The sequence below is a fragment of the Camelina sativa genome, chromosome 16 (genome assembly GCF_030686135.1).
Source record: "Camelina sativa cultivar CO46 ecotype springtype chromosome 16, ASM3068613v1".
Classification (NCBI taxonomy): domain Eukaryota; kingdom Viridiplantae; phylum Streptophyta; class Magnoliopsida; order Brassicales; family Brassicaceae; genus Camelina; species Camelina sativa.
In genome coordinates, this window is record NC_141895.1 from 3,547,581 (window position 1) to 3,557,183 (window position 9,603).

Consider the following 9,603-nt stretch of genomic DNA (forward strand, 5'->3'; position numbering starts at 1 on the left):
TTACATATATTGATTATTTAAAATATTTAATTGTTTTGAATCTAGAAATAATTTATATTTTAAGTTTATTTTATAGTTTTGCATAATATTAAGTATATAATATTTGATATCTTCTAGGTTTTCGGATATTTCGGTTAACCATTTAATTGTCGGTTCGGTTCGGTTCGGTTTCGGTTAGTTTGGATATAGATTTTTACTAACCATTCGGGTATTTGAAGAATTTCGGTTCGGTTCGGTTTAGTTTTTTTCGGTTCGGTTTCGGTCGGTTATTTGGTTATCGGTTATTTTGCCCAGCCCTAGTACAGACAATATTACTTTAATACAATTTGTACAGAAACAATACAAGCAAGAAAAATGGCATTCCTTTTGTTTTCTTAACGATACATCCATGCATTTTCATTTTCAAATATTTATGATAAAAAGAAAATTTGATCTTCTTATCTTCTGTACTCTACAGAAGAAATATAAATGTCATATGATGTAGTACGTAATCGTGAATATATTTTGGTCTTTATATATTTTACAGAAAGCAAAGTTTTACTTTTTATCTTGTAGAAACATTAACTACGTATACATATATGCCACTTCAGTAAAGTATGCATGGATATTCATAGTAATATTTAATAACAGGATTCATGCCTTGATATAATATAAGCAACAATAGAGAGTTTCTCGATGCCTCAAGCATTGTGCCTTGGTGATTTTGTTGTCTACTCAAACCTTTATTCTTCATTGATCAAACCAAGTTCAATTTTAACTCTTCACATAAAGTTTTCTGGACGTATTTAGCTTTGATTTATTTGTTAATTCGTTAGTTTAACAATTACAAAACTTATTCTTAACTCAAATTGTTTCTTGTACGATCCGAACAAAGATTTATCCACATCATTAGAAATTCACTTCCAGTTTTAATGTTTTTTTTTTTTTTGCCAATAGTTATTGTAAACACAAAAACATGTGTTTATTTCATTTAACTCGATCATGGTAGTGGACCAGTTTTGATATCCCGGTCTGCTAGCTATATTGTGCGGTTCATATTAACCTTTTTTTTTATACTATAAAACCAAAAACTAGTTTCGATATTATCCAACTAAATATATGAATTATCTCAATAAAATTAACATTTCTCAAATTTCTTGTATCCTTTTCATCATTCAATTAATTAAATAAAAACATACAAAATATAAAGTTGTCAGTATTAATTTCTTCTGGGTTAATTACTTATAGCATATTTAGTGGGAATTACTCTCATGGTTGCTCATCTATTTGGGGCCCAAAAACCAAATTAAAAACTTATTTTTCGGTCAATTAAGTAGAGAATCGATTCGATTCTCTGGGAAGGAATTGAGCAATCCAGAGAGCAACGCTACGTGGCGTATACTGATTCGTGGACGCGAAAATATAAAAGGGAATTTTTTTTTTTTCTCTGTTCTCTCTCGATCCAGACGAGGAATTGAAGGCGATTCAGAAAAATCAATCCACAGTTTCAGACCCAATTCATCTTCAAGCTTTGTCATCCATTCCTCCAAATTCTTCACCGGAATATCCAATTTCTCGAATCTGAGTAATGGGTTTTCTCTAAAATCCTCGATTAATCATGGGTTCCTCTTCAAATCCCCAATTTCTCGAATCTGATCAATATGTTTCGTTCCTATTCTTGCTACTTCCATGATTTGTGTCAATCAATATGTTTCAATCCGTCAGTTCTTCACAACTAAAAGAGTTCTAAAACTCATTTAGATGGACACAGTCCGGTGAAGCCAAGCTTTTTTTCTGCCATAAAGGTAAATCGATGATGAGTTCCTTGGATTATTATTTTCTGCCATAAATTTGCTGATTCAGGATCGTTGTTGTGGACTTGGGATTAGTAATTGTGTTTTAGCTTATTATGAGATTTTAAAGCTATGATTTTGAAGTAGTTTGTGAGGTTAAAGTTACAGCTAAAACTAACAATCAAATTGGGAAGAAACTATGTTTTCAACCATTGAATCGTGTATGTTCTCATTTGTAGATTGGTCTCTTTAGCTGCTGATGGGTCTGGTTAGGAACTATTTATCAGAATCAGATTGGTCTTTTGTAGATGGAGTTTTGATGATGATGTGCTTGTAGTGTAGCATCTGAGTTATGTGTTATACATTTTTTGGCTAATGTTGTTGTGTTGTGAAAATGATGCAGATGAGGAGGCTCGTATGATAATGTCTGCACACGCGGTTCATGGGAACAAATGGGATGTGATAAACATAAATTAAAAAATTATTATTTAAATACTTGAGCAATGGAGTGATTTTGTTTAAGTTCTCTTAGATTGCTTTAATTAATTTAGTATTAATTATATAATTAATTAATATGAGAGTAATTTAGGAGGGTTGCTCCACTAATGATGGTCTAAACTACTCTTTCCTCGGAGAAGTACAATGGAAAACAAAAAGTTAGGTTTACTGAACTAATAGTTATTCATTACACGGGCGTCATTTATGATTTATCCCGGCGGCCAACGCCACGTCAGCATATCCGGCGTTCTTTAGACAAGAGTGAGACCAATATGTCGGAGAAAGCCCTGATGACGAACTTGTGTGTGTCGGCTGGATTCAAGGATAGATAAGTGAGTAGCAGCTCATCCAAGAAATCGTAACCGTCTTCCGGATCACGGCTAAGTTCTCCGGCATCGATGGCTGCGTCAATCATCTCTTGCATTGATCGCCGGAAGTCAGTTAATGGATCCGGTGAGTACACGTTTTGCGTCACGGCGGTTCCTCCGCTTATAAGCCTCGTAGTAGTAGTAGTAGTAGTAGTCACGGCAGTATCGTAACACTTCTTCTTCTTTGTCGAGGTGATAGCGGCATTATCGTAATTCTCAGAGGATCCTCTTGACCGGGTCTCGGGTGAGTCAGTGATTGCATTGGACCGGCCTGGAGAAGAGAAGAAGAAGCGACGGGAAGCAAAAGCGGCTGATACATCCGGAGAGATATCAGATTCAGATGATGACCTGGAGGAGGAAGAGGTGGCGGCCTGAGTAGTAGTGGTGGTGGTTGAGGAGGAAGGTAAGTCAACGACACGATTGTGGTTGTCGTCATGGTGGTAAAGGAGGTTGAAGTTGTTGAGAATAACGATGGAGGGACGGCCGGGAAGTTCGGAACCGTCGTGATCGGCGGAGGACGTCGGAGGAATACAGGGCGAAGAATAGCATTTGGTGAGATTCGAGGGGAAGCAAAGATGGAGGCTTTTCCACAATATTTTTGGCATTTTTTGAGAGAGAGAAAAGAGAGAGAGAGATGTGTGAGGGAATTAAAGTGAGAATAAATGTTTCGAGCAAAATGGATATGTTGGCTTATTTTGTAGCATATATATATATTACACAACATCACATGTCTCATAAAACGTTTATAATAAGGGTACTCGTGTAATTTACAATTTCACTAAATAAATTTTTGTTAATTAACAAATGAGTTACTACTTACTACTAATTGCTACTACTAGTACCAAGAATCTGAACGTTGACTATATATGTTCACCAATCAACAAAACATGCACTTGTGAATTACTAACTGCAGTTATTAGGAACCTTAATTAATTTACATTCGTAGTGAATAGTGATGAAACGTTTACAAATTAGATTTTTTTTAAAGATACTCTAAAAGGGTGTTGTACTTTGAAGTGAATGTGAAAACCAGATATTTACTTTTTTTTCTTTCTTTTGGTTAGATACTTTCTAATTTTGTATTTATTTACTTTTTTTCTTTCTGAACACCGACGTACAAAGCTGAATTTATAACATGGGGTGGTACTGGTACGTATTTTCTTTATACGTGAATGTTGTTTTATTAATTTTGGTTTATTCAGCATATAAACATATTAGTTTGTCAGAGTTACGAAAATTGCAAAACATGAAGAATGATTGTCCTTTGCAATTACAGAATAGAGAGAGAGAGAGCTCACGAGGAGGAAAAGTAATGCAATAGAATCCACCACACCACCTAGATTGGTCCACTCATCATGACGTTAAGCCAAAAGACGTTAGTTCAAGTACGCATACTCTCCCCCCTGGCCCCTAGTGTGGTCCTGCTTTTTGGTCCTGGTTTTGGTCCACCGGTCCGATTCACAAGGTCAGGTCGAGTTTTCACTGGTCCGACCAACCAGCATCAGTCGTCGGTCAAATTTTATTTTTATTTTTAACCTAATATATTTTAGCTAACAGTGAATATTACCAAGTCTGCCCACTTTTTAATACAGAAAGGGCTCAAGATCTGTTAATAATTTGGTGTCAAATCGGGTGCAGATCATTCAGACCCAGATATCATGTTTCATAATTTTTATACATTTCATACGGTTTTAAATAAATTTATTTTTCATGAATTTTAAAATTATAGTTCTCTTATGGCTGATATATACATAAATATCCAATTGATACATATCTGATTTATAAATTCCCATTATCGTTTTTTTCGTTGTCGTCAATTCATATTTTTGTGAATACACTTCACTAGATGAGTTGGTTACAAGTACTAATTAGTGACTATAAATTTGAAGCTTTTTGTAAAAAAGGAAGGCACTAATCAATTAGTGACTATTTTTTGCTTGTAATTTTTCAGACTGGCAAGTACGGAATCACTAACAGGTAAGATTGGATAACCCCCGAAATGCAATGCCTAGCTACCATGTTGCCAAGACTACCATGGACCGGTGGTACCACTTTGCGTAGTTATCCAACACTAGAGAAAATAAAGAAAAAGAAAGAAAGATTCGAACTCATCTTTCATATGGAATTATGGATAAATATATGCGGGCCACAACAGAAGATAGAGCTATCATATTTGTTGTTACTCAAGCTACTCATGATTCGTCCAATATTCCATAACCAAATACGAACCACAAAAACGGCGAGTGATGGATCAAAAGATGTAGATGTGTGTCTTGAGACTATCACACATATTGGCAATATTATGGTAAGTTGTGGAATGTTTGCTTTGCGATGCCTTAAGACCATTATGCCCAATGTCATGTTGGTCTATGAGACAACAACTTAGTCCCACAAATTGATGCCTATTTTGTTTAGACTGGGATATTGAGACATATTTTCTCTATTTTACTTTTTTTTTTGGGGTCATTAGTCTTCTACACTTATGGATGTTGTAAATGACCAATTCGGATCAGCTCAGTATTAGACCCTACTCTGATCTAACCAACTCTAGTTTAGCCTCCATTTTTTAGGTTTTTAGGTGTGATTCAATCAAGCTCTACGGCAATACAAATTAACCCGCAGTTAGAAATGATACGTGTAACAAGTTTTTATCCAGCCTGAACCGGGAGAGTTAGGCTATATGAAACCCACATTTTATGGGACTCATCACAAAAGAAAAATATCTTAAAGGAGCTATGAATGTATGGTTGTTCTTAGTTGGGTCTCTTTCTCTCTCTCTCTCTTAACTAGCTCAATCTCCTCGGTGTTGTTATAGGGACATGAGAACTAGTAGACAAGAAAAGCTCATTAATGCTTATATAAATCCAACATGCAAGGCACATGACATGAGCGTTGAAGCGTAAGTTGTCAATAGTTAACATCAAACCTAGACATAAAAAAGCACATATTTTTCATTCACAAAAAAAAAAACTAGGCATGAGTGAGAGTTTACATATGCAGCCTTATTTATCCTGTTCCAAACAAACTGATCATTCATACTTTTATTTAAGTGATACCACCACATGCCTATTTCAGGGTCAAGGCTCAAGGTCGACTTGCTACCTCTAATCCGTTTCCTGCAAAAAAATTGACGACAGAATGTTGTGTAAGTTGAAACATACAGGAACGCCAAAGACAATCCTAGAATACCAGTTCCGCATTGGTTGAGTGAGTTACTAAAGCATAAAGCATATCTCAATGCATTATATACAAGAATTGTAATTTGCAACTTGCTGGGATGTTTGTTCTGAATAACAACAACAAGAGTAAACAAATATCTCACTTATAGTTATTAAGCCGGCTTATGAGTAAAGAAGAGTCTAATTAATTACCATCTGGATCAAAGAAGAAAACTTGCTTGACTTTTCCATCAGGAAGAGTCTTCTGAAAAGTTTCTATCCCCTTATCCTACATCATGCAAGGACGAGAGAAGATCAATGAAATACACGGGGGAAAAACTACAACAATCTTGGTACCAATTCCATGTTCATTACGACCAGTACTACTGGTTCTGTATAATCAAAGGTCATGTAAAAGAGACAAAAAAGAAATGCAAAGAAAGAAGACCTTGAGAGAGTGAAGGAAAGAGTCGAAGTTGGAGACAGAGAAGCAGATATGGTGACCCATTGGGAGATGGCTAGGATCCTTAACCGCAGAGGTGGTGGCACTGTAAGGACTTTCAGGAAGGTTTGTTGAATGGTTTCTCTGGATGATGTGCATCGCAAAAGCACCTGGTAATTTTAGCCATATGACCTTTAGGTCTCCAAAATCAGGGCTTTCTATCTCCTCAAATCCAAATATCTGAAAATTACAATCCATTGATTTCAGAACAAGAGGAAGGGATACAAACCAACGAATGAACCAGAAGGATTGAGGTTACAAACACTGCGCGATGATGTCAGTAAATGTCAAATTAGTATTATTTTCCAGATGTAGACCCTCTCAACAGTAATTAGAAACGAGATAAGTGAACAGAGGAAGAACACACAGCCACAAGAGAAATCTCTAAAGACAAGGGCCAATATACAAATCCTAGATTCTAGTGCAGATGTATAATCGATAGATTTAAATCAAAGGTTTTCGTTTTTATCGAATTGGTAAACAACACAAATCAAGAACAGAGAATTCGAAGGATCCGCTGATAGAGAAGAAGAGAGATAAAAGGAGAAGTATATAAGAAATTGAAAACGTGGATTCATCATTAGGTATGATGGTGTTACCTCTTTGTAAAACTGGGCCAGGCGTATGATGTTCGATGATTCTCTGGCTATATGGCCAAGACTCGCCATGTTCGGTTCGAAAGATGTTTACAATTTACAATTTGCGGACATAAACAAAAAAAGTGGTCGACTTAAAAAGATTAGTAAAAAGTAAAATAGACCAGTCATCATGTTTTTACGCAGTTATGAACCACGTGGCACCCGATTCGGTTTAACACATCTTCAATCAAACAATACGATTGAGCCGATCGGTTTTGACCAGTCAGTAAAAGAAAAAGTATTCCTTAATCAACTAAAAGAGATTAACCAAAAGATTTACGTATTAAACTAAAAAAGACAATTTAAACCGTTTGAAAGAAAAACAATTAAAACAAATCTGAATTTTTTTTTGTGGCAGCGTTTTGTTGTCTCTCAACTCAAGACCCTTTCACTTCTTTCCTGTTAATTATAGGTTTACATGGTAATTTTCACAATAATTAGAGAGAGAAAAAAGTAAAATAATACGCCCTATAATTGCAGTTATTTTTTATCCAGAAAAAACAAATCATTTGGTTGCTTAATGTCGACCAATCAGAAAAATTCGAACCAAACAAATGTAACCGGTTTGAAACATCCGGTCCGATATTAAACCTTATTTCTCTCTATCTCTCTCTCTATCTCTCTCACCTCACCTCCAATCGCACTTGCTTTTACCTCTTCAGATCAGACGTCAATTTCAACTCCTCCAGTGAAGAAGACAAGAGAATTCAATCACCGGAGATTTCTACTCCGATCGATCAATTGAAGATTGACATGGAAGCTAATTCTGGCGGTGGCGGAGGAGCTGAAGGCGGAAGAGCCACAGCCGGAGGAGGAGGAGGAGGGAGCGATGTTGAATTGGTGAGCAAGACGTTGCAGGTTGAGCATAAGCTTTTCTATTTTGATCTCAAGGAGAATCCTCGCGGAAGGTATCTGAAGATATCGGAGAAGACGTCGGCGACGAGGTCAACCATCATCGTTCCTTCCTCTGGCATCTCTTGGTTCCTCGATCTCTTCAATTACTACGTCAATTCCGAGGAACACGAGCTTTTTAGCAAAGAGTTGCAGCTGGATTCCAAGGTTTTTTTTTAACTTTTATCATCACTCTCGTTGACTTTTTTTTTTTTTACTCTCTCTCTTTCATTTATGTTGTGCTGCTTTGCTTTTTGTTATTAGGTGTTTTACTTCGACATCGGTGAGAATAGGAGGGGACGTTTCTTGAAGGTATCGATTTCTTTGTTGAGTTTCTTGAATTTTGAAGTTTTTAGAGTTTATATGTTTAGGAGTGTTGTTAGCATTTTGGTATTGTGACTATGTTTTAGGAGTGTTCTGTTCTGTTCTAATAAGGGAGTTTGTGGTGTGGTGTGGTTTGGTAGGTGTCAGAAGCATCAGTTAGTAGAAATCGAAGTACCATTATTGTTCCAGCTGGAAACTCTCCTGATGAAGGATGGGCAGCTTTCAGGAATATCTTGGCTGAGATTCATGAAGCATCTGGACTTTTCGCTATGCCGAATCAGGTCTCCTTTGGTTGTGTTTTGTTTGTTTAACTAAGCTCTCTGTTTTATTTGGTCTCTCATTTGTCTCTTCGTTTTTGGAAACAGAAACCTTCTGATGGACAGGAACATCTGGTTGGACTATCAGATGATGTTGGAGCTGGATTTATACCTGGCCATGGTAGCCAGCAGCCATCTTCTTCGGAACACACTGTGGATCGAGCAAATGATTCGCCAGGCCAGGATGAAACGGGAATGACTAATGTTTCTAAAGTTATCAGAGCTGACCAGAAACGGTTCTTCTTTGATCTTGGGAACAATAACAGGGGCCATTTCCTTAGGATATCTGAGGTAAAACTCTTTGCTGTTTAACTTTTTTGAGAGCTTGAGTTTGTTGTGGTTTATAAGCCTTAAGCATTTGTTTCTGAATACATGAAAAATATATATAGGTGGCAGGTGCTGACAGGTCCTCCATCATTCTACCATTATCGGGTCTTAAGCAGTTTCACGAAGTAATAGGTCACTTTGTGGAGATCACCAAAGATAAGATTGAAGGTATGACAGGTGCTAATGTCAGGACAGTTGACCCTCCTCAGAGATAAGTATCGATTCGTTTTAGAGGATGGAATTCTCGATCTTCTAATCATTTGAATCTGGCTACTTCAAAGTAGCTTGTCTTAATCGCTCGCGGTGTGCAATAGTTTCACAGTAATTTCTCGCCCCCTTCACATCCCTCTAAAAAAAATAATTCAGCAGGATCATCATCTCATCTGGCTTAATAGCAGAGATAACTCTGGAGTCAGCAACTGGGAATAAGCTGAAATTTTATCCACCATTTGTATCTTTCTCTCTCTTCTTCCTCTTAGAAACAGTTTAAACAATTGTGAGTTTGCTTTTGTTCTGTTTAACTTCTTCTTCTTCTTCTTCTTCTTCTTCTTCTTCTTCTTCTTTATTTTTTATGTTCAGTTTGGGTCATTGGGTGTATATCTTGACGGCTTGATGCATTTAAATTGTAAAAGAATATTGGGGTTTATATATGTTTGGGCTTTACTGCCAGTGGTAAAAAAAATTGAAGTGTAAGTTCTTATCATATGAGTTTGAGAATACCATTTTTTTGGAGGTCTTTAAAGCAGTGGCCAATGGCCAGAACTAAACTACGCTTTGGTCAAAAGATATTTGCTTTTTAACCGCTTTT

General features: G+C 36.5%; 2 protein-coding genes and 1 pseudogene across 3 annotated transcripts; 1 reads left to right on the forward strand and 2 right to left on the reverse strand.

The window, feature by feature from the left end:
• Positions 1–2,305: 2,305 nt before the first annotated feature.
• LOC104749653 (transcription repressor OFP16 pseudogene) lies at positions 2,306–3,437 on the reverse strand (annotated as a pseudogene). Its single transcript, XR_015585065.1, has one exon. The product of XR_015585065.1 is annotated as a transcription repressor OFP16 pseudogene (transcript).
• A 2,031-nt stretch (positions 3,438–5,468) lies between these two features.
• Positions 5,469–7,399, reverse strand: LOC104749654 (lactoylglutathione lyase). The gene is made up of 4 exons (XM_010471328.3): positions 6,898–7,399; positions 6,245–6,478; positions 6,010–6,085; positions 5,469–5,754 (listed from the first exon to the last, which is right to left on the reverse strand). Exons 1-4 carry the CDS (start codon positions 6,964–6,966, stop codon positions 5,723–5,725), a joined length of 411 nt encoding a protein of 136 aa, XP_010469630.1. The 5' UTR covers positions 6,967–7,399; the 3' UTR covers positions 5,469–5,722.
• Positions 7,400–7,440: 41 nt separating this feature from the next.
• Positions 7,441–9,334, forward strand: LOC104749656 (transcription factor Pur-alpha 1). The gene is made up of 5 exons (XM_087492936.1): positions 7,441–7,995; positions 8,092–8,139; positions 8,292–8,432; positions 8,517–8,759; positions 8,858–9,334. Exons 1-5 carry the CDS (start codon positions 7,690–7,692, stop codon positions 9,008–9,010), a joined length of 891 nt encoding a protein of 296 aa, XP_087349062.1. The 5' UTR covers positions 7,441–7,689; the 3' UTR covers positions 9,011–9,334.
• The last annotated feature ends 269 nt before the right edge of the window (positions 9,335–9,603 follow it).

Excerpts from the sequence above, each read along its gene's own strand:
- LOC104749654 (XM_010471328.3), bottom strand. The coding sequence starts at position 6,966 with ATGGCGAGTCTTGGCCATATAGCCAGAGAATCATCGAACATCATACGC. Across the intron at positions 6,086-6,244 it reads CTTTCCTTCACTCTCTCAAG|GATAAGGGGATAGAAACTTT; the intron begins GTCTTCTTTCTT and ends TGCATGATGTAG. Across the intron at positions 5,755-6,009 it reads TTTCTTCTTTGATCCAGATG|GAAACGGATTAGAGGTAGCA; the intron begins GTAATTAATTAG and ends ATTTTTTTGCAG.
- LOC104749656 (XM_087492936.1), top strand. The coding sequence starts at position 7,690 with ATGGAAGCTAATTCTGGCGGTGGCGGAGGAGCTGAAGGCGGAAGAGCC. Across the intron at positions 8,140-8,291 it reads GGAGGGGACGTTTCTTGAAG|GTGTCAGAAGCATCAGTTAG; the intron begins GTATCGATTTCT and ends GTGGTTTGGTAG. Across the intron at positions 8,433-8,516 it reads TTTTCGCTATGCCGAATCAG|AAACCTTCTGATGGACAGGA; the intron begins GTCTCCTTTGGT and ends TTTTGGAAACAG.